This window comes from Ischnura elegans, chromosome 2 (genome assembly GCF_921293095.1).
Source record: "Ischnura elegans chromosome 2, ioIscEleg1.1, whole genome shotgun sequence".
Lineage (NCBI taxonomy): Eukaryota > Metazoa > Arthropoda > Insecta > Odonata > Coenagrionidae > Ischnura > Ischnura elegans.
Genome location: NC_060247.1, coordinates 49,759,128 through 49,783,501, shown reverse-complemented (window position 1 = coordinate 49,783,501; position 24,374 = coordinate 49,759,128). Strand labels below are relative to the sequence as shown.

General features: G+C 41.0%; 2 protein-coding genes across 4 annotated transcripts in view; both read left to right on the top strand.

Moving 5' to 3' along the window:
• The first annotated feature begins 3,564 nt into the window (after nt 1-3,564).
• On the top strand, nt 3,565-13,139 carry LOC124153711 (collagen alpha-1(I) chain-like). Its single transcript, XM_046527036.1, has 5 exons — nt 3,565-5,534; nt 8,093-9,432; nt 10,068-10,372; nt 11,939-12,096; nt 12,650-13,139. The coding sequence occupies exons 1-5, from the start codon at nt 3,597-3,599 to the stop codon at nt 12,893-12,895; spliced, it is 3,987 nt and encodes a 1,328-aa protein (XP_046382992.1). The 5' UTR covers nt 3,565-3,596; the 3' UTR covers nt 12,896-13,139.
• Nucleotides 13,140-17,025: 3,886 nt separating this feature from the next.
• Nucleotides 17,026-24,374, top strand: part of LOC124153707 (diacylglycerol lipase-alpha-like) — a 285,971-nt gene continuing 278,622 nt past the window's right edge. For 2 of the 3 annotated variants that reach the window (XM_046527033.1, XM_046527032.1), the window contains exon 1: nt 17,034-17,318. In XM_046527033.1, coding sequence (XP_046382989.1) covers nt 17,224-17,318 — 95 coding nt within the window. In that variant the 5' untranslated portion in view covers nt 17,034-17,223. Of the gene's footprint in view, nt 17,319-24,374 lie in introns of all 3 variants that reach the window. The other variant, XM_046527034.1, reaches the window with a different exon arrangement.

Genomic DNA, 24,374 nt, shown 5'->3' with positions numbered 1-24,374 from the left:
TTGAGATTTTACATATTTCTTCATTCGAAAAAAAAACGATGAGTCACATTTCTGAATCAATCCTGATTTTCAATGTGTATAATACGGCGTAGTACATTATTCCATGTTCAATACGATCTTCCTCCGTCTATACAGCCTTGTGTTTGTATTCGAGAATCCGTCTAATATCCGTCCAAGGTAGCATTTTCGGCCAATTTTAGCACCTTAATTTGAGGCTCTAATCATTTGTTCATGCCCGTCTGCTCCCTGCATCGAGGTTATGCGGCGTTTATTGACGGTACAGATGCATGAGTGAGCATCAAAGAGGTAATATTGACAATTTAAGAGGGAAATCCATGTTTAGATAACAGAAAACCCCATGGTTTCGTCTGTTGGGAATCCAAAACAAATGGTGATATTTCTTTCATTTGTGGTGATTCTGAGGTAGGCGTTGTATACGGATTTGCAATAAACTTCTAATTAAAGGGCAAAATAAGGCTTAGGACTCGTCCATTTATTTAATTGAATATGCAAATGTGGAGCTTGGCGGCCCCATAGACAGAGGGCTTGGCTACTAATCGAGGGGTCCTTGGTTCGATTCTCGGGTGAACCCCAAGAGCACCTCTAACCGAAAATCTTTGAAATACTTGGCGGCCCTGGGGAAGGATTTGCTCCCCTACCCTGACTGCTAAAATTTCACACGCCAATGGCTTAGTCCAGAATTATCTCCACTCTTACTAATCTGAATCAGTGTTCGGGTTTGATCACTGACAATGAGGGAGAAAATGTTATCGTTTCAAATATTTTTCGAAAAAATTTAGGTAATGTGGTCTCTGAACCACTGCCTAAAAACCAACTTAAGGGTGGATGGCTACATTTGGTGGAACTGTGTAGCTGGAAACAAAGTCACAGATGCACAAATATTGTATGTTACACAATTTTTTTAATGGTCTGATTCACGAATATTACTAAAGAGGATCCTCAAGTCTGCCTCTATAAATATGTTGTCACCGACCGCGCATTTTAATGGGTTTACAGAAGTCGCCACTCACGTCGCTGACGGACAAAGTGATCTGAGTTTCACGGGAAAACAAGGAATAATTTGGGGCGTCAACCGAAATTTTTATTCATGATGATGCTATCTATCAATTTCATAACTTTTCAATGCTATTTCTCGTAATTTCAGACATTATACTGCAAAATATAGGACAAAAGCGGATCTCATTGCACTCATCACAGCGTTGCGGATATTTTTGAAATCCGAATAAAATGCGACCGAAATGGCCACAGATATCAGCCTTCTATGGGATGAATTAGGTCTCCTCTATGCAGCCCCCTTCGTCTGATCCATGAAATGTGAGAATGACAGAGTGTACAGTGTTGAAACCTTGGTCAGACCATTAAAAAAAAGTGTGGATCATAAAATATTAGTGTATCCGTGATTATGTTTCCCAATACCCATCAAGTTTGAAATCATCGAGTATCTTCTATGCTTGGCGCTTCATACAAAATTGCGAATAAAATTGAAATTTTTTAAATCAGATACGAAATACCGAGTAATTGTCCCATGCTGATTGATTGTTGAGTTTTTTTCTGTTTCTACAAATGCTTGCGAACGAATACAAGCGGGAGATGATATCAACACCTTCGAAGAAATTTATCCGCAGGCGGACTATCAGTGTCACCGCGAAGGAGAGAAGAATAGGTATACATCACAGCTTGGCGACCTTTTTATGTGAAGACCTTGGCCGTAAATATTGCTTGTGCCAGACCATCTCTAGGGAGTGGCGAGAGCTATTCAAAGAAGGGACTAGGAGCGGTGCAACAAATGATTTTTCAAATGGTCACGAAAGAGACATTTGTTTTTATATCGTAATATTTTGTGTATTAAATGGATTTTGGTTTGCTTAGAATAATGGTTATGTGTGCGCTCTTAGCATGCATTCGCATATTATTCAAGTATGTGGCGAATATGCTCACGATCGAGTGAATTGGCTGTGGTTGGTTATCTGCTAAGTTATTGACGACTTCGGCTACTGATGCTTAGCTCTTGTCTCGAAAAGGATGTCAATGAGTCATCCCACGTGCGCTAACAAAAGCCTATCGTATCCTTTTAGCAATATCCTCAAAATCTCACTTCAAATTGTAAATATTTTTCATTGTTTCTTGTAAAAAGGACGGTTAGTTGACTTCTTCACGTTATCATTCAAATTAATTTCTGAACAGCGAATCAAAAAATCTGAGGAGATGAAAAATTCTGACCCTGGAAAACAATTTTTTTCCAATCAATGAATAGAATAATAAAATAATTATTTCCACTCAATTAATTATAAACCCTGCTGGTATTGGCAAAATTTTTATTTCTATCAACGGGCATAATGAGTGCCGGATATAATTTCAATTTTGTACTTATCTTCCTTAAGAGTAACCGAAAACTCTTTTAGCACATTCGATTATTTATGTCAGACAAATAAGAGTCGTTTTTTGTAGAGTTTACATGCTACAATAAAAATATAAACAATTTGAAGAGGGAGAATGAAAAAACTCAAATTTTGGCCTCTCTGTAAGATTGAAGAGCTAGATTATTTAGATTATTCGGTTTTCTCATTAATCATTCAAATTTGATAGCCAATTGTTAAGTAGTCATATTGGTTAGAAGCAATTCGATAATTTTACAGTGAACTACGTGTCGTTTTGGTTATTTCGGTTCATTCGTTTATGTTTAAGGGGTGGATTTAAATTTTATCCATCATTAAGGTAGACACAATAATATAATTTCAATGCCACATTGACTTCACCAAATTTATATGGCATTATTTACACCAGTCTTCCATTACAATGGAAGAAACCTAACCGTTTCATTTTTTATATCCAAGGCTTTAAAACACCCATTAGGGTATCAATGCGCGAAAATTCCTCGCTCCTAAAATATGAGATTTTAAATGCAACGCAGATTAGCAAAGGCATACATAAAGCCATGCCAGACGCGAAGATCATAGCCGTAAAAGAATAGCTAATTGCCTATGGCAACGAAATTGCGGAGACCAGCTCACAGATCTAGCGGCTGATCTATTCGAAAACACCTACGCGGCGACATCCGAGGCATTAAAAGGAACTCGAAGGGGTCGGTATGGTCGTTACGACGAGACGCGGATGTGGGCGGTCTATGGAAGGTCAGCGGAGTCACCGGCAATGACTGCTCGCACGGGAGGATGGTCGTTGGATGGCGGGAGGATTCCTCCGACGGGGAGAAGCACGAATCTGCCCGCCCCATCCCCTCCTCCCGGATTCCTCCCTCACAACCCCTCCTCCCTCACTCCCTCCCCTTGCCCACACTCATCTTCACCCTTCCCTCACCCTCGAGCGACGCGAGGTCCCAGGGAATACCCACACTCCTTCACCTCGGACCAAATTTCCCCACCCACTTCTTATCCCTGTTCCTCACCTCCTTTTCCCCCCCATGTTTTCCTCCCTCTCCTGCCCACAGGTGGTGATGCCTCGGCGTGGCAACAGCTGAACGTCTTGCGAGGCGAGGGGAGCGAGCGCCATCCGCGTCGAGGAAGTATATAAAGAGATCCGCTTGGGTTTACCTCCCATTGCCAAGCACTCGCTCAACCATGGCGAGTTCTCAGGCTGCAGTCTGCGGCCTTCTCTTGGCACTGTCCCTCCTGGCGGAGATCAACGCTTACGGACCCCCTCAACGTAAGAAGACCACCCGTCCCGTCCCTACCGAAGGATCGGCGACCACTCCATTCGTCCCGGAGGGTTCGGAGCAGTCACTATTGCCATTACCTCTCGGCCCCGGCGAATCCAAAACAAACCTCCCCGTTGCTCCCGGTGGATCTCCCTCGCCGGGACAGGGAGGAGATTTTTGGTGGAAGGTCCCCGGAGGACCTTTCAGTCCCGATGGCAGGAAACCCCACGGGTGCACTAATGGATGCGGATCGTCTCCGCCGTCCGGTCCCCCCGTAGTTGGCTGCGGCGGAGGTCCCAGCAGCTCCTGCGGCGGTGTTCCGAAGCCTCTCCCCGCCGGCCCTGCCTGCAGCTACCCGGGAGCCCCTGGATGCGGCGGAGTTCCCTCAGGACCTGGATGTGGCTCCCCTGGATCACCCGGGTGCGGCGGGGGTGCTCCATTGACGCCGGGTGCTGGTGTTAAACCTTCAGTGCCCGCTGACTATTCCACGAATCCATTCCTATGCTCCCTCGCTGGTGGATGCAAGGATGTGCAGCCGATTGCTCCATCTCCGGGCGGTGGCCAAGGGTATCCTGGATCCCCGTCATCCCCAGGTTCTCCAGGATATCCAGCATCTCCGGGATCTCCAGGTTCACCAGGGTATCCGGGTTCGCCTGGACAGCCTGGGTCTCCAGGTTCTCACCACACTTCTGGTTCCCATGGAACTCCAGGATCTCCTGGTTTTCCGGGATCACCAGGATTTCCAGGATCGCAAGGTTCACCCGGATCGCATGGAACACCAGGATCGCACGGAACTCCCGGATCTCCAGGATTCCCAGGTGGCCCGGGGACTCCAGGATCACCAGGATATCCCGGTTCACCGTCTTTACCTGGATCACATGGAACCCCAGGCTCACACGGAACTCCGGGATCTCCTGGAACTCCAGGTTCTCCAGGATTCCCAGGATCCCACGGAAATCCAGGCTCTCCCGGCCTCCCAGGAACACCAGGATTCCCAGGTTCTCAAGGTACCCCTGGCTCAAGCGGAATTCCAGGATATCCTGGTTCCCCTGGATTTCCAGGCTCTCAAGGGTCGCCTAGTTCACATGGAACTCCAGGCACTTCAGGATTTCCAGGAGCTCCTGGCACTCCGGGATCTCCGGGACGCCCGGGGGCACCAGGCTCTCCAGGCTCACATGGGACCCCGGGATCACCTGGATCTCCTGGTTTTCCGGGGTCACCCAGCTCACAGGGCACTCCAGGTTCCCACGGAACTTCAGGATTCCCTGGATCTCCAGGCTCGCCAGGATATCCGGGATCTCCAGGTTTTCCGGGAACACCGGGATCTCCAGGCTCACATGGCACTCCAGGTTCCCATGTAACCTCAGGATTCCCAGGATCTCCAGGTTCACCAGGATCTCCTGGTTTTCCGGGAACGCCGGGATCACCAGGCTCACATGGCACTCCAGGTTCCCATGGAACTCCAGGATCTCCGGGCTCTCCAGGTTTCCCAGGAACTCCAGGCTCACATGGAACACCAGGTTCTCATGGAACTTCAGGATCACCAGGTTCCCCCGGATATCCGGGATCACCAGGGTCTCCGGGCTCCCCGGGATTCCCCGGCACTCCAGGTTTTGGCTCTGGAAAACCGCATCAAGGAGGAATTTCCACATTCCCTAAGCCATCTTCCCCCGCATTCCCTGGCTCATCCATCTCAACGACGAATCGTCCTTACACAGGACCTCTAAACACCACTCCTCATCCGGGCTGCGCTGCCGCCCTCAAGTGTGTCACAATTGAATACTGCACCGCTGAAGGAGTCATGGTCAATCGCCCAGTTGTTTTGACGAGGGAGGAGGCTGAAAATAGAGTGCCGCTTTCGGTGAGTACTCATTTTATGGCATTATACTTGTCTCATTATCGGTTATAACTAATGAAAATGTTTCCATGCAGTACATTGTGCCTTAATATTGAACAGCGGAGGCTATTTGCGATATAAGGTTAATTGGATGGAAAATATTTTTTCAAATATTGTAATCGATCTCGCTTGGCTGCCATTGAAAGAATTAAACAATGATTTAAATTTGTTCTTCTTTTAAATAATTAATACTTTTATAAAATTTATTTATAATTAAATAACAAGTTCGTATAACCGCATTTATGCTTAAACGAATACTAATTCCAAAATGTTTGTATCACCGTCTAAAATAAATTTTAAAGTGATGAGGGTGATTCCATTATGTTATAATTTTTCTTGTTGGTGATATTGAGTGCACTGTGAATTTTACTTTATATAAGGATGTATAGAAGAACCCCCGATTTAGATTTGGAGAGCACCATAGACGCACGATTATCTTCGTGAGGGAGAGAAACTTGCGGAGTAAAAAGTTACATACCTACCTGCCTCATCTCGTTCCGTAAAAGCTCAAATAAACACTTCTCATTAGTTTTCAAAACCAGCGATTAGTTCTGAATTGTGAATTCCTAAAGGTCTATATCTCAAGCAACAGGAAGAATATAATTAGCATTGCCCTCGATTTAGCGTATCGCACTTCTACTTGCCATCATGCGAGTCAGTCCAAGTTAATTGCATTAAATTTAAATACTTACCGTTCTAAATTGCGAAAAAGCACCATAGTTTTATCAGTATTTACAGCGATTATTTCATGACATATCATTTATTAGCATTCACATTAATCCGAGGTCAAAATAATTTTACACTTAATTAGCCAGCTTCTAAAAGTAAATTTTTTTTTACCAATTTCAATCCGCTGTGAAAATATATCGTCATTAATATCGATTTAAAAGTTCTCATAGAGCAACAGAGTCGTGGAATTTCCTTAAAGACCGACTCAAATTTCATGCGTCCGTTCAAACGCTTTAAAATCGTGGTATTATACATGAATACCGCATTCTATTTAGAATCCAGGCTTATGTGTCACTCAGAACTTCCCCCTCTGTGGCTAACAATAGCATGAGTCGAATCACCGCTTCACTCATGACATCACCATTCACTTTCACTCCTGGCGGACCCTCCCATGGCGTTGCATCGCGAGAGCGCCCACGCGGAGTGCTTCATCATTAGCCTCACGTAATTCAAAACAAGGTGAACAAAGAACAATATCTCCTTTGCGATTAAAGGCATTGGTTCGGAGTTTGACTCCCATTAACCGGCGAATAATTTTCTTTTGGGAAACATCAATTACAATTTTCAACGAATACTTTAAATATGCCTTTACGCAATCGACCATGCCAAATAATACAGCTTGGTTTTAACCCTTGTTTATCGTCATTAGTTACATATTTCCCTCGGGTGCAACACGAAAAATCAAATTTTAAAGAATAAAAGTGTAACTTTCTTCAAAAGTGAAGATTCTCTCTCTTTGAATCAATCTTATTGAGATATGTTATTCGTGGTAATTAATACTATGTTACGTGGTAATTAATACTATGTTATGCACAAAAATAAGAATTTTAATTGTATGAGGTTATTTATTTACGCATAGATCATCCTGTAGTAATTCTGTCGTACTTAAGTTCCTAGATCGGTCAGTCATCATTTTTTCACCTCATTCATTCTTCAAATATTTTCGGCCATTGAAGTCTCCCGTGGCGAATTGAGGGTGAAGTCGTGAAACGCACTTGAACATTCATCAAATGAGTAAAAATACTGAAAATTAATATGATCATGTTCAAGTGAATTTATATATTTTTTAAGCCCATAATTATTTAAAGAAATCATTTTTTGTCTAAAATAATGCCGAATAAAGATTTAGACGCATTCTAAAACGTTCGATTGCTATTGTTCTTACTTCACCATTGTTAAAAAACATACGATACATATGCACTGCACTTTCATTTACCTAAAGCGATGGTCAAATATTTTAATTTTTCAGCACTTGTTCAAATTTTTGGTGCGCCATGAGGGTAGTGTATAGGAGGAAGGGTGGAGAGAAACCCGACGTTGACATTAGAATGCTCTCATAACGAAAGCTGCCAAGAAGTCTTCACGTCCCATCTGACGGACGGAGTGTTGCGCTTGAAATGTCCTTCACACAACATTCAAGCAGTTTTTGAAAATTCTCTGCCACCGCCGGAGTTTTAACCCGAGCCCACGGGATGGAAAGATAACACTTTATCCACCACACAAACCCTATCTTATTTTCGCTCGACGCAAAATTGCGTGATGCACTTGTCAACTCACTCCATTGTGCCAACAATCATTTATTATATTTTTTTTCTGATTTTTCTTGTCTCATGATAAGACGAATCAATAGGAATCACTAGGAATGATATAATCGTTCGAATCGGAGATTGAAATATCTGGACCTGAGATATTTGATTACCTATACCTTTTACTTTACTTATTGAACTGAAACATATGTAAAATGAGTAACTTAACAAGGAAAATGGCTAAAGTAATTTATTTATTCTTTAAAGGACTGCATCAATCCTGACACTGGAATCATCGGCAAGTGTTGTCGCGACCCCAACTACAAGGATCCATGGCCCGACATGAACACCCACCCTGTTGGTCACGACACTGGATCTCATGGCGGTACATTCCCCAAGCCTCCCTCCGGTGGTAATTTCCCCAAACCGGGTGGTCCAGGGACCTTCCCCTCCTCAGGTACAACCCAGCCTGGTCCTGGATTCGCGGGAAAACCTGGCACTCCTGGTGGACAGTTCCCGGGCTCTGGTTTTGATCAGCAGCAGAATACCCAATTTCCAAAACCAGGAAGTTTTACACCAGGAGTTCCAGGAGGTAACCAGCCAGGATTTGGCGGTAGCCAGCCTGGAACAGGTGGCATCCAACAGATACCGTATCCTAAGCCCACCCCTGGATTTGGTCAGCAGCCTGGAAGTCAACAGTCAAAGCCTGGGTTTTCACTAGAGCCACCTCCAGCTTTCGGCCAGCCAGGATCAAGACCAACACACTCAGGAACACCTTCTCACACCCCTTCATCCCCCAGCCAGCCATCGTTTCCCTCATCTCAGCCAGGTTTCCCATCTTCATCTGGTCCATCCTCACAGCCAGGATTTCCATCTCCATCTGGTCCAGCCTCTCAGCCAGGATTCCCATCCCAACCACCTTCACAAAAGCCATTCCCATCACAGCCATCATCGCAACCAGGCTTCCCATCTTCATCACAGCAATTCCCATCTGGTCCAGCTTCACAGCCTGGATTCCCATCGCAACCAACTCCACAGAAACCCTTCCCCTCACAACCATCATCGCAACCAGGCTTTCCATCTTCATCAGGTTCTTTCCCCTCACAACCATCATCGCAACCAGGCTTTCCATCTTCATCAGGTTCTTTCCCATCCCAACCATCATCGCAACCAGGCTTTCCATCTTCATCAGGTTCTTTCCCATCCCAACCATCTCCACAGCCTGGATTCCCATCTTCTCAGAAACCATTCCCGCAACAGCCTGGCTTCCCTTCACAACCTTCCGGAGGAGACTTCCCTAGCCAGTCCACATCTGGAACATTCCCTACACCGGGATCAGGAGATTCTTTCCAGGAACAAGTCCCAATTGGGGCCTTTCCATCTCAACCAGGTGGCTCCATTCCATCAGACTCCCTCAGTGCTCCTTATGGAACATGCGGTGTGAGGCGAGGAAACCCCACAAATCCAGATGTTGGGCCAACTCAGTTTGGAGAGTTTGGATGGCACACAATGATTCTGGCAAGAGCCAATGCAAGCCGAGCTGCACTCTGCTCTGGAGCCATTATATCTGAGAATGCCATCCTGACTGCTGCCCATTGTGTCGCTGGGTAAGAAGTTTGTTGTAATATTTTTATACTTAAATTATTTCGCATACCTATTGCATAAGGAATGCTTATAATTTGACCTCAGAGATGTGAGGGGAGGCCGCAAATTGTGGAATTATTTTAGCATTTAAGCTGCCTTCCACTCTCCCCTTAGAGCCATGGTATTTCTTCCTATTCTTATATTGGAACTTTGGCAGGTTTTAGGTATATCATGGGGTGACCTTACTTCATATCAGCTACTTAATCTTACCTTACATTGATATTAGCCACCCCCAAAGAGCATTTATATGCAGCAGAGCATTCTATTGATTTTATCCTCTGAGATAGCACATTGATCAACTGCTCAATTGCATGCTGAGTCAATTTCTTTATTGATAGTTAAGATATTCTTTATTAGTGAAGTTCACAACTGTGAGAAACGCAGTTCTTCATTTAAAATGTGCCAAAAGTGTATGTGCAATAAGGTCTTCTTAATCAACTTTCATCAAAATTTTTACAAGAATAAAACAACAACACATTAACCAAAATACATGAATTCGGCCTATTTGTATTATTGGTAGAAATCCATCAAAAATAATTTTAAGGTTGCCCTTTACCTTTGCATTCTACAATAATTAATTTCTCTATCAACATTTCAGGCTATTGCCAACTGATATTTTCATCCGAGTGGCAGAATGGCGCCCATGGTCCGACTCAAAGGCTGAAGAACCAGTGCCTGTCATCGACATGGATGTGATAGCAATTGCTAAGCACCCATCATTTGAACCAAACTCTCTATTCTCCGACCTGGCTGTTATCTTCCTTGCTCAAAGATTGCCTGCCTACAAATTGGGCATTGAACCCATCTGCATTCCAGGACAACCAAGTGCAGGCACTCCCATTGGAGGGGCAGCTGCTCCGTCGTACTGCCTGGCTACCAGTTGGGGAAAAGCTACTCTCTCAGGTATGTTAGAAATCAGGGATGGCAAGAGTACTAAGGAAGTGCATGAATTGGCTCATTTACATTGACTCCTCCAAATGTATCACCAATTGCACGTAAATGTTACATTACTTTTATAAAAAAAAGTACCTGTTATAAGTAGATCTCACTCACGTCTTGTATGTGGAAAAATTAACAAGATCAAAGTACGGCAAAATACTGTAGTGAAGGATGAAGAAAATTTTGATTGTATAAAGAACTTCTGATTTTTCTACTGATCATTATATAATCTCAAACCTATGGAAGTGGGTCAACAAAAAATGAAATTCTCAATCATTGCCAATACTTAACAGCTTACATAAATTAATTTAACATCAGAATAGGTATGTAGTAGTGTACTTATATTCCGGAATCACAGAATTTTTCTCAAAAAATATGATTACCTTAATAGTATTCTATGATTACTTCATTGAAATACAATGGTAGTTGGAAAAATAACTTTTTGGATAAATAACTTTTACTCAGGTAACTCATGGTCAATGCTGATGGCAAATATGGATGAATGAAAATAATGAAGTGGGTAGTTGCAAATTCGTATTTGAATCAGGGGGTGAGAGTTTACCCAATAGCATGAAGCAGGGATGAGGATTAAGCCCGAGGAAGGGTCCTTGTTGGATTTATACTGGATACTGCCAGGTGTCTTTGTCAGAAATGCATTCTTACATAAAATGAGAAGGCTAATAAAATCTTCACTTTTTTATAATACTGATATGGAAAAGAAGATACATACTGAATATTAATTGTGTTTGCAATCTGCAATTAAACTGTGCATTCAGAGATATTAATGAAGCTCATGATAGAAGCATTTCACTAAGAAATGAAAATATTATTTATGTTCTTAAAAGTAATATCTATTAGACCCTTGATTTATGACACCAATATGTTCCAGAGAATAGATTGTAAAGTCGATGCCATCATATGTTGAATAGCCATTACTTTCAACCAAGGAATCATTTTGAAGAGCATCAACTCATTTAAATGTGCTGTATTAAAAATTTTTCGGTGAACAATTTAGATGTAGATTTACATAATTTATGACATATTGTGTGAATGGAGTAAAATTGGCAGAGTGGGATATTTTAAAAAGCGCACACAAAATCAGCTTATATCAAGCTCCAAATCCATCATAAGGCAAACTCATTGTAACGCAGGTATCTGTGCTAATAATATAGGTAGTGTTACTTTCTGAAATCATTTAGGGAAATTCAGAATATAAACTTCTGTATCATCGGATTTTTATTTCATCAGGTAACATTTTCATTTCGAGTTGCATTTGCATAAATCTTTTCCCTAAATTTGTAGTGTAATTCTATGATTCAAGATGCTTTCTTTTATTTATATGTAAGAAATTTATGCAAAACTTTCATCCAAAGGAGACTCATAATGTAGAATCACTTTTTGTAGTATTTGAACGAGAGTTCATAATCTGGAATTATTAAAAACAACACTGTAGAAATGAATCAAAATAGGACATGCTGAATGCAAGGAGATACACTATATTGAATCTGTTTTTCTCTTTAATTTCAACAGGAGCTGACCAAAGTCCTCTTCACAAAGTTGGACTTAACATTGTTGGCCATGCTGCTTGTGAGCAGAAGCTCAGACAAACATATTTGGGAAAATACTTCATTCTCAACCAGAGCTTCCAGTGTGGTGTATTTTATCCAACCAATCAGCCTTTGACTGAGGTAAGATTTCCATTTGTGTTACTCACTTTTATTTCTTATATTGAAGTAATTGAAACTGTTATACCACTTACTGAGAGGAGGAAGCAATTGGAAAAGTTATGATGCATAACCTTTTCAATTCATTGTATAATTTAACTTAACACAATACATAATTCATCCAAATATGTTCCATTAATTCACTCCATATCTTTCTGTATTAAGTGCAAATTTGAAAAAAATTGCTAATAATGTACATGATTTACAAGTGGGTACGTAATGCATGAATTGACATAAAGAAAACCCATTATATTGAATTCCCACCTTATCACGGATAGAATATTCTAAATAGACATACTTTTATAAAATAAATCTTTCTGCAGAGAAACATTGTCATTAATTTGCAGATGACTCCTTGAAGGTTCATTATTTACTATTCAGCGGTTGTTTACAAAACTCAATGTTTCTCTTCCAAAAGAATTTTTCCATTTAGTTAACAAATTAGCCATCTTTCCTATCATTACCTGGAGCACCTGATCACCATAATTAACCATTTCAATTTCCGGATATTTTTCAGATTGATGATGGCAGCCCTCTAGTGTGCCAAACAACAGATGGCCGATACATTCTTCAAGGAGTTGGAAGTTGGGTTACTGGCTCAGGACCAAGCCAGACTTCCGTTTTTGCTCAAGTTGACTATGTATGGATTCTAGACACATTATCCAGACCAGTGGAAGAGTTCTTCCCAAAACCAGATGAGCAAAATGAACTGATTGACACCTCCAAAAAGCCAGGATTTTCTCAGGGCTATGGAAGGAAATAAGAGTACATTGAAGATGTACGTATTATGTGATAAAATTGTCTAACACTTATTACATTCTTCATTTACCAGTGGTAAATCAGCTGAAAATATGCAATGATTATACTAGCATACTCACCTCAATGAGTAAATTGCAAGTAAAAAGTATGTCAATATTTGACAATCCCCTACATTCCTATGCACACAATGAAAAGCTAAGGCTAGTGTGAGCCAAAAATCATCTTGAATAAAAGTTTTTTTAAAACAATATTTGTGGATTAATGTTATTTTTTTATTTTGATATTCAGTTTCATTATGACTTTCTCATAATATATATAAGGCCATGAATGTTACATGAAATCACTCTTGATTGGATATCAGCTAACTGAAACTTTTTAGGATACTCCTGATAACCTGGTCACTCGACACCTAATTTCCTATGGATTACAAAAATTGAACTAGTTTATATATAGCATTGTCTCCTCAATATCACCCACAGCTGATTTAAATCTCATTTCTGGCAGGTTACATATACATCAATAGTTTTCATGAAACATTCAAAATAGCAAGGAACCATTTTCTTTAATGGCATTTCTAAAGGAGTCCATTTGTTCTGTTGGAGTTGGAAAGAAAGAGCCTATACAGGGGACTTTCCTAGTTTCCTGACTATCCATGAACCTTTTACAAATCTTTTCATAAATAAATACATCCCAGGATTTTAGTCGAGTGAGAATTTTTTTGGTTGACTTTTCAACATACCTCTGCAATTGTCCTCGGAAATAACATTTGCTGGACTTTCTTCTTGCACTCGTATAACCATATAGTTGGAGTGGCATTGTTGTTTCCTTGTTGCCATTATATTTTCAATTTTCCATTCGCTGCATAGGATACACCCAGAATCACCATTCATGTCATTATTCTCTACCCTGATTCCTATGTCTTCTTTTAAGACACCATCCCAGTATCCATTTGATTTTACAATACCTATCTGGCTGTGAGCAGCTAGGGTAGATTTCTCTAAGTGGAATAGCCTAATAAGCCTTGTGTGCTCTTTTATTCAAGTCATTGTAGTACAGTCAGCCTCTCTAAAATAAGCTTTGACAGGGTATAGTAAATTCCTGGTGTGCTGATCCTTCACTAGAACTACACACCCAAGCAGTCTTTATGGGGGTCGATGGATTGTTTCTCCATGCTATTTGGCCAGAATCCTGGAAATTTTCCTGTTGACTATTGAAACGTACGACAGAGAAGCTTGCAATGGATTTTAGAAGACACATCAGGATCGAGGCATCTATCAGCATGGCTCCTCTTCCGCCTTAAGAGTCGGTCTTTCCATGGTCACGGAAATCTCTCCCTTTGTATATGTACCTATTTTGGCAGAGTGTTTCCTCAAGGTGCATTATTTTCTCTACTAGGCTTTCCTTGTTTGCTTTGTTTCCCCTATGTAGGAAGGTAGAGATTGCAGCTTAAAAAAAACATGGATGGTTGTGACTTTTGCAATTACATGTCTCTCTACATGCTTTAGATCCTCTCAGTGACCCGAAGTACTGTCTTCCGTCTGTTGGATTAAAATATCGAGGTATGCTAAGCTATTTTTTTCTACATCTCCATCATGAATCAAATATTCAGATGCCGTTCAATCATATGTTCAAGGATGGGGAGTGTATTCACAACTAGAGATGAGCCTTAGAAAAAATTTCAAAGAATTTGATGCCATTACTCCTAAACCATGTGAAATTCCTCACATATTTCACTTGGAGTTATATTGATAACACTGCTACTGCCCAAGCTGACATCTAATATTTCAAAGATACTGAAAGGCTAAAATTTGTCTTTTACCTAAAAAGGAGGCTACTCCTAGGACAGACAAAAATCACATAATTATTAATCTGATAATTCTATCCTAGATGAAGCTACATCATTGGCCCTTTTTGAAAGGCCTTAATTTTGCTCTTACCCCAAGATCTATGTCATGCACAGAATTCATGGGAGGAATAGAGCAAGCCATTCAAAAACTTTTTTCTGACGCAGCGGGGGTGATATGAGAAGAGATGACATTGGTTCTGGAAAAAAAAGCTGCTATCCCAAAACCAAATGAAAGGAGAGAATGGACTCTACTAAACCATGGAAAAATGCCGACTACGCTATTCTTGCATCTGATGAGGGTAGTGCAACAGTGCTCATAGAGAGCAATGGTTTATAAGGAATAGATTCAACATATCCTTCAAGACGCAGCATATTTTCCTTAACACAGTGACTGCACTAATTATAGATTAAGGAAGACTGTTGAGCCCATTAAGAATGCAAGCTGCTCGGGAAAAATCAGAAGGAAACTTGAGGCACATGCTATAGTGCCACCAAAGCTACACTTGACACAGCTGGTGAAGATCCGGCAAGATTTTCACCTGGCTCAAATGGATGACACAGACAGGTTCGATTTTATATCTAAATTCTTTCCTGTTCCATTGAAGGAAACATTTCATATCCTGACAGCCTATATTGAACACAAGGTAATCAGTGTATTTTGTCATGTAATGACCTCCACATATCTCCTACACAAGCGAAAATATTGCTAAGAAGTGGATGAGGTATGAGTAGGATTACCACTCTCTTCTGCCATTGCAAATTTCTATGTGGAAGCCTTCAGAGAAAATTTCTGGTATCAGTTGTGCTTGTACCGATCCAGTACATGTGCTACATACATGACAAGGGCGTACCCAGGATCATATCTAGGGAGGGGGCAAACCATGGTCTAGGGGGGAGGCAAGCCATGGGATTTATGAGATTATTTCCTTGAAAAAATAGTTTTATGTTAGTTAAATATCTCATAATAATATACACCTTTTTTCGTGGGTTTAAAGAAAATTTGTTGAATACTTTCGTTTCAATTCAGTACTGATTTTGCTTAAATACATGACACTATTATTTGCCCACATAGACACAAGGCATTTAAGACGCAATGTTCATAAACCCCATCTTCCCAAAGTTCAATACGGTACAGTGTGTACTCTTTAACTTATTGATAGCTTGATGAGCAGCTCTTGCTTGAGGTAGATTGTACACTATGTTCCCTTACATGCCATCTAAGCTAGATTCATGGATAAACACCATAAATAAAAACCAACATAAATAAATTAGAAATTTTCTCACATCACAAAAAGATGTGGAGCAATTTCTCTAGGATGGTACAACATTTTTATCACAACAATTATCAGCAAAAATGCACCAGATTTTTTTGTGATATAGTGATCTACAACCCATCCATTATTGAATTCATGAGAACATGACCTCCTCTAGCCACCTTCAGATGGGGTCTGGGAATATTTCTGAAAAATGACATGCCTGGAAGTACATTTTACATAACTTTGGTACTTAAAATCTGGGTTTTAATCGCAATTCCTAGGGAAATCATCGCAACAGGGAGAACATTAGTTTATTTTAGATTCAGAGAAAACATTTTAAATTGATGGGGAAATCTGTCCCCTTCAACATTCCATAGTTACGCCACCGCATGTGAGGATCTACGCAGGTTTTAGAATAAAAAGAAGCTCTTACTTAAAGGGCCCCGGAAAATATAGGTAACACCGCCCTTCAGAGCGTAAATAAACCTAAAAACATTGAAATTTGTCTTTGTTATAGCATTAACAACCTAAGTATTCAATAACGAAGTCTTAAAACACATTCTTTAAGCAGGTAGTAGGTGCCCATATAAACTGAAACTCAGCGTAAAACCTGGTTCTTCCATTTTCAAGAAGTCATAAAACTTACAATCAATCAACCTAAAAGAATATTCAATTACACACGGATATAAACAAAATCGCAACTCCAAAAACAATCATAAAATATAAAGTGTAATATCAGCGCCTATCAATGACTCCGAATACTTAAACGACAAGCACTCTTGTGCACCACATACACATTACAGAACGTCTAAGAGCGAAATTAAATACCTTGAAAAAGACACAATTACTACGGCGACTGAACAGTTATCACATCTTTAACGTGCAGGAGCATTTTATCCATTCCAGGAATACATTTCAAACTTCAAAATCGAACCAATTTCTTCGCGCATTTCCTAGTGCGCATTGTGGTACGCATGAAGCAAAAGCCGCAGAAGCGCACCCCCGAGCGGCGGGCAAGGGAACTACTGCAGCAAATGCCTGATATTTCTCAGTTGATGTTTAAAATCGGGGGCGAGAGCACGCGGGCACCTAACGATCGTGGACTCATCCTGCACCGTACGCTCTAGGGTGCCTTGCGAAATGTATGTCTGGAAGATTTAATTCTGAATATTAATGATTCAACGCTGCAGTTTCGTGTTATAGAATGTGATCTCTCCCGGCGCATATAAAATGCCTGGAATCGTGGTTTTCGGCAGACGCTGGAGCGTCGGAAGTGACGATTTGGTGGTACCGGGTGTATTTCTTTTTCTTCTTCACACGATATGGTGAGTAAAAGCTTCTCGCTCTATCGGATATATCCCAGATTTTCTCAACCATAGCAATCGTGATTCCATGGTTTCCTGTTTGTTGATTCGGAGCCCATAGTTTACCCTCTGTTTTCAAAACATGCAAGGTGATTTTGTGTAATTGTCGTCGAAAGTGAATGGAAGCTCATATATTGTCCGTGTCATTTAGTGTAGAAACTAACTTTTGGTGTTGTGTGGCCATTGTACTTGGCATTCCTTTGCTACGAATGCCCTTAGTTGTGAACGGGGGAGCAGCCCCTAGGCAGTGGGGCAGTGGTGAGCCCCACGGTCTGGGCGGTGATTTGTGGATCCCCGGACAAAATTTTCTTAGTTATACAGCGAGGGGAGGGGGTTACAGAGTGCTGCTCAATCACCGCTGACCTATATGTGGCCCTGGATCTATGTTAATATGAATATTTCAACCCTGAATATCCTAGCTGAGCTTCTTGCGAGCTTTGAATAGGATGTTATTGATAGTAAACTTTCATTGGGTGTCGACGATTATATTTTAGTGAAGACATGCTCGCTTGTGCTGTATTGCTGTGAAGCTGTATGACTTTTCGTATTATTTTTTTAATCCCGTAACTATTCAGAACGTTGTTGAATGTATCGTCGCTTTTGGAGATTCCCAAACCGCGTCACTTCATGTAAACGTGCTCATCGTATTCTAAAAGGGTGCGTAAGTAAGGTATCTGATGTTAATTGTGTCTAAAATCAAGATTCATGCCTGCAGGGATGCATAAAAATTTTGGATTCCACGGAATATCGTAGACCTTCTATGCACTTATTTTTACCTAAAATACTCCTCTTAAAACCGAACTCGATGAACTACTTCCTCCTGTTAGAGAAAATAATTGGGTAGGTAGATATAAGCTTAGTAAGTCAGCTGAACCGTGTGAAACATATTTTGTCATCTAATTTGCTATTTCGGTTTACATGATAGGTACCTAATATATGAGTCCTTTTGGCTAATAAGGGAAGTTCAACTGCGGTAATAATAGCATAAGTTGTCCCAGGGTGTGACCTATGGTATTCTTGTGATAAATATACCTTTCACCTCACTCATTGTCAGCGTACCTATAAGTCAGTCGTCATTATTTTTGTTCCTTTGATAAATTATTCTGTTGTGTCCACCGGATGGATTTAGCGAAGCAGAATTTTTAAAATATGTGGCGGAGTAGTAATTTCCGTACGGTCATGTAATTTACTATTTCCGCAGCCAATTTAAGTTTTTCATTCACTGCAAACTCGACCAATTTCCAGTTAATATGGCGTGATGGTACAAATATATTGCCAAAGGATTTCAAAATGGATTTAATTATGATTGCTTGCGATGCCATATAGCATTTCTTCGGCCGAGTGCCACTTTCAAGCATATGCAGATCTCGGGGAAAAGGATGGATTTATCGCGTCCCGTGGGAAAAATCGTCTTGGACCAGTGCCCCAAATAAAGGGATAGGCTGTTAGCGCCTAAGCCATGTTAGTAGGAAAGCCGTCTGTAGATCACGTTCTTTATGACATGATTGAAATTCCGTGGGTACCAAGGGCTTACCCAGGATCAAAACTAGGGTGGGGGGCAAGCCATGGTTGTTCAAGTTATAGGTAGGTTTATTGCATGGAAAAGGTGAATGAAACTAACATTTTAAGGAAAATGTAACAGCTTTTTATTAGTTTTTAAAATTATTTGTGCGAAAAAATATTATTTTAATTAAAGACATTTGCGATCCTTGGGGGGGGGGGGGGGGGGGGGGGCAGCTGCCCCTCGCTGGGTAAGCCCATGGTTGGAACATTTTATTCCCTCTAAAAGATTCCCTCTTTTATCCCCTCAAGACGAGGCCTAACTTTGGTTTCTGTTTTTTTTTGTTGGAAATGGCCTTTTTTAATTATATGGTGAACGTAAATATTTTGAAATTATTAGAGAGACGGACCTAATGTGTATTATCAGAAAAATGTGCTGGAAATTTAGGTTCTCTCATAAAAAAATGCTACGACCCGATGTCAATTGCAAAATTATGAGAAGGCGTTGCTTTTTATCCTCAATGTTTGTAATCGCATTCAGCAAAATAATATTGCCCGTGCATGAATTTTGCCAGAATTTTTTGAATTGAAGCTAAGCGATAGTTGTGGGAACTTACTTAAATAAATAATCGATAGAAAGAGAATTTTAAAATTTTAGTTCGGGAGACTTTTTGCCGCTCATCAAGCTACTTCCGAAACTCGTGCAAGTCAGAGTTTCTGAAAGCATGTTTGTGTTTAGAAAGGAAATGCGAAATTTTCTCCTCCGAGAATATCTTGAAATTTTAATTCTTTAATTGAATTCGCGTTGGTTCCAAATAGCGTGAAAGATATAAAACGTTAAATGGCGGGATGTTTCACTCAATATTTGTCACGGTTCCGACTTCAACTCTGTCAACATGATGATGATCATTTAGTAAAAGCTTATGACTATGCATTGCCTTACCTAGTGCGATGGAATTTAACGATGGAGGCGAGAAACAATTGGTTTCGTCACGAGAAAACAATTCCTTGAATGGGGAATCGAATCACGGACTTTAGGCTTTCGCTGCCGTGGAAATTAAACCTGGGAACCTGGATAGCGTTGTGGTCTGCGCAGTGGCCCGGAAAGTCAAAGGTCCGTAGTTCGATTCTCGGTTCCGGGTAATGTTTTCTCGTGGCAATTATTATTTATTTCTCTGCCGTTCACGCTCACCGATTAACTGTCTTCGCTCATTCAGTTCTTCACCAATCCAATTATCCTACATCATCATCACTGGTCAACAATCCTATGATTGATTTAAGTACCTATACCGGGACTAGCCACGGTGATAATTTTACGGAGTCACCCGCAATGCACAACTTGTGCGGAAACTCAACGGAGAAAAAAATCAATCGCCTAGACCGTGATTCGAACCCGGGTCACGGGATTCGTACCGAGGCCTCGGTAGCTTAACAAGCTCCATTTCCTTGGTTGTTTATTTTGACACGCCTTCCACCTCTATCAGCAGCATTATCTACATAACGAATCGACAGCAAAGAACTTCTCATGAAATGCAGGGAAAGAAAAATCCTCATCAGTGCATCAGTTATTCTTTACGAGACGAGGGTTCTTCAACACCTTTCCAAGCTCAGGTGCATTCCATAGCAGATATAGATGGGGTGGGAGGAAAGAAAGCAAGAAGTTATATGTACGTGGAATGAGGCACTTCCTTTGTGAATGCTGCCGTTGGAGAGTCCTTTATTTTTCATGAGATAACTTTGTGGGATGGAGGGCGGGCGATCCAATAGGGTAAGAAGAAAGAGCGTGCAGGTGGGTTTAGCCACCCCCTTTCCCACAACTACTCGAGGCACGCAAGCCAAGTGTCTGCCCGCCTTCTCCCTACCGAGAACTACGGCTGAGGGTCCTAAAGCAATAGCTCCTCCTGGACTCGCCCCTGTATCACACCTACGAGATTCCAAGAGGACCTAGCCGGTCGGTGTGAGGACTACATTAAGAGTTCATACTGTCTTCTCATCTTGAGTCCTGGGGCTCGTTTCGTGGAAGGACTCCTGCGTTTACTATAGTCACTATTCTATAAGTTTTCCACCGGTTAAGGTGGGTTTACATGGAGCATTTTGCAGAACACTCCGGCCTGTTTCCCTTCCTAAGCTGAATATGTCTCTTCAATTCATAATAGGGCCTCCTCCCTTTTATTCTACTATAAATAATAAATCTCCAATCTCCTTCCTTTCCCTCTCTCGCACTACGAACTGGCATTTGTCTTTGTCTGACTGACTGTCTGACAAGTCTTTGACTGTCTTTGTCTGACAGTACATTCAATGGCTCCTCCCCGTTAAGTATTCGGTCCATCCGAACATTTTGTCTCCTCCGTATCTCATACCGAAGTTTCCTATCCTCATCCGCCATGTCCAGCAACTCGTCTTTCCTTTTTACCTCCGTCCACTACACCTTCTCGATTCTACCACAGAACTAAATTTCGAAAGCCTCCAGTCTTTTCTCCAGTGTCCAAGTTTTCGCCCCGTAAAGCCTACAGCCACTAAGATTTCGAAAATCAGTTAATTAATTTGGCCGCCCGATTGTTCACCATTTTTTTAACCATTAATTTCACTAGTTGGCGGAAACTTTCTTGCATTCGTACCCGAAATCAAAAGACTTCGTCATGTTTTTGGCAGGCTGGGTTGGAGTCAGGAAGCGCGTGCGGTTAGCAGCTCAACTTGGGCGTAGCTCCACTCTTGTTTTTACAAGTGAAAATTTTTCATTTAAATTTTCGCCAAAAATGCCTCGTAGCTTTGAATTATTTTTTCTTCGCTTTCCATAAATTGTACGCATAATGTATAGGTAATTTGTACTTTTTCGGACACACTACGTGGCCGTTTTTGCTTTTTTCACGTCCGCCCCCTTCACTGAACACTGCAGTAATTTTTAGAACATCTCCTACCTCACATATGTAAATTCGTCAGGAAACATGAAACTTACACCTAAAAAATATTTCCCTAGTTATGGATTACTATAATTCATTAAGTAAGTCAAGGGATTAATATAAAAGCTTCATTTGCATGTTTCAAACGATAGCGTTAGTGTCATTTGATATTTAGATCAAACACATACGTATGTTTATATTATTTCCATTGAATTTAATACCCGCGGATAAAGAGAAGCATCGGGATTTTGAGAAAATTCATCGCAATGTATTTGAAAAAATTCGTGAAGATATGGAAAGAAAGAAACGCTTTTACTCAAAATTTGCGACGGTTCAGACTTCAAATTCCGTCATTATCAAGACAAGGACTCTATGATGGCATGCAGCTACCCCCAAAGAAGCAACAAAAAAAAACACTCGGTGAGCCTGTGGCGACTCATTCGACTAAGAAGAAAAGAAATAAGCAATTATGGGGTGAAAAAAAGCTGCGAGGCAACAAAGGGGGAATCAAAGAGAGTGGACGCATCCCACGAAATATTGTGACACCACGAGAGTTTGATCGATGTTCCAGCGACTGCATTAGAGGCACGCCCGCGACGTATAGTGCCCTCGCGGCGGCAAGCCACCAACACCGCTATACGTCTAGCTGTATGCAAAAGTCGCCTGAGGCGTAGAGGAGACCGATTATCCGTCTTCGCTCATTCAGTTCTTCACAAATCCAATTATTCTACATCATCATCACTGGTCAACAATCCTATGATTGATTTAAGTACCTATACCGGGACTAGCCACGGCGATAATTTTACGGAGTCACCCGCAATGCACAACTTGTGCGGAAACTCAACAGAGAAAAAAATCAATCGCCTAGACCGGAATTCGAACCCGGGTCACGAGATTCGTATCGAGGCCTCGGTAGCTTAACTGGCGAAAGCACTCGAACGGAAATCGAGGGATCCCAGTTCGATTCTCGGTCAAGTCGAATGATTTTCTCTCCTGAGGTTATTTTGACGCAGCTCTCCACTCAATTCCCCTTTCCGATAATATTTTCACACCTACGTTTTTCTTGAGATATACCATGGCTTTATTATTCTAAATATTTTAGGGAGTTGCCTTAGGTCCAAAAGTAATTAAATTGATGTGTAGAATAAGAAACGGAAAAGGAGGACCACGAATAAAATGTACGGAAGAGAATGTGAAAGAAAAGATTTATTCTTCTTTATTCTTCGCTTTACTAACCTCCCCTCCCTTCTTCTACTTCCTTCTATTGGATATATTATTCATTTTTATTGTGCGTCTTAAGAGGAAATACTTGCTGACAGACTACTTATCGCGCCTATTTTTACGGATGAGTTCATTAGAATTTTGCGTTTGCGGTATCTCAGGGGCGGTGAAGTTGCGGTGAAATTTTATTTAAAATAGGTGACTTTTCGTTCGAAAGCCTGAAAAAATGTTTTGGATGAAGATAGGCGGAATAATGTGATTTTTGCTTCGCTCTTATATGGTCGTATAGAAGATTGAAGGCTACAATTATTGTGGGTTCCTCAACCTTGGGTCACATACATCAATTAATGTGAATTTTTGTGCTTGTTATATGAATATATATGCAGTACAGGGGTGTCTTTGCAGAAAAGTTATGGCATCTTTTACTAGTTGCTTTTATTAAAAAAAACCTTCTGCCAATTTTCAATTGGAAAAAATGTGTATGGAAATCGTATTTTTCTGTCAAGTAAGTGCTTCAATAGCTTACTCGTACGAATAGGCCTTACTATGTTCATAATTTGAAGTGTATCATTAAAGCCAGTCAAGGGACTCTTGCGTTTGGCTTTTTGATCTTTCGTTTCATTCACTTTTGGTGGATTTTTGAGGAAAGAAATTCGCTGTCCTTTTCGACTCTTTTAGGCTTCTGATGATTGGTTATCCGACCCTCCTACTCCCTATGATCTGTTTTAACTAGAACGAAGTCTCCCTGAGACCCTTTTTTCCTGGCTCGTGCCTGCGCTTTTTTCCTCTACAGTTGCATGTCCTCATCGATTCGTACTCACAGTGCAGGCTGATATTTTTTCCTGGTAAAATTGGATCAATACTCATGTCCTGTCATTACCTAACTCACACTATTCCTAGGCATCCGCCCTGTGGGTAAATTGGTCCGGGAATATTTTTTGAAACGAAGAGCAGATTCTACTTGTATTTTTCGACGAACGTAAATGTCAAGTGCATATATTTTGTTCTTCTAATTTACAGCGCTTGCTCGTTAAGCGATTTATGTATCTTTCTATTAATAAATAATCAAATTAAATAATATATACGCGGGGTGAGAAGAAATATATTTTTTTCTGGATATGTGTGTTCACTGTCAGTAAAATTGTCGACGGAGCTGGGATGACCCGAGTGATAAAATCAAGTACGTGCGCTGATCGTAGATTTTTCCCTTTAGATTTTTTTTCGTCAACTTTGATGGAATAGGAATGAAGTTACAGTTGCCTTTTTCAGGTGGTGGTATTCATTCGTCTTGAAAGTTGGCAAGAAGATATTGCAACGGGGTCGAACATTCATATCTGAAATCGCAATTGATTTACGGAATTCAGGAGACTGAAGGAAAGGATAATATACGTCGGAA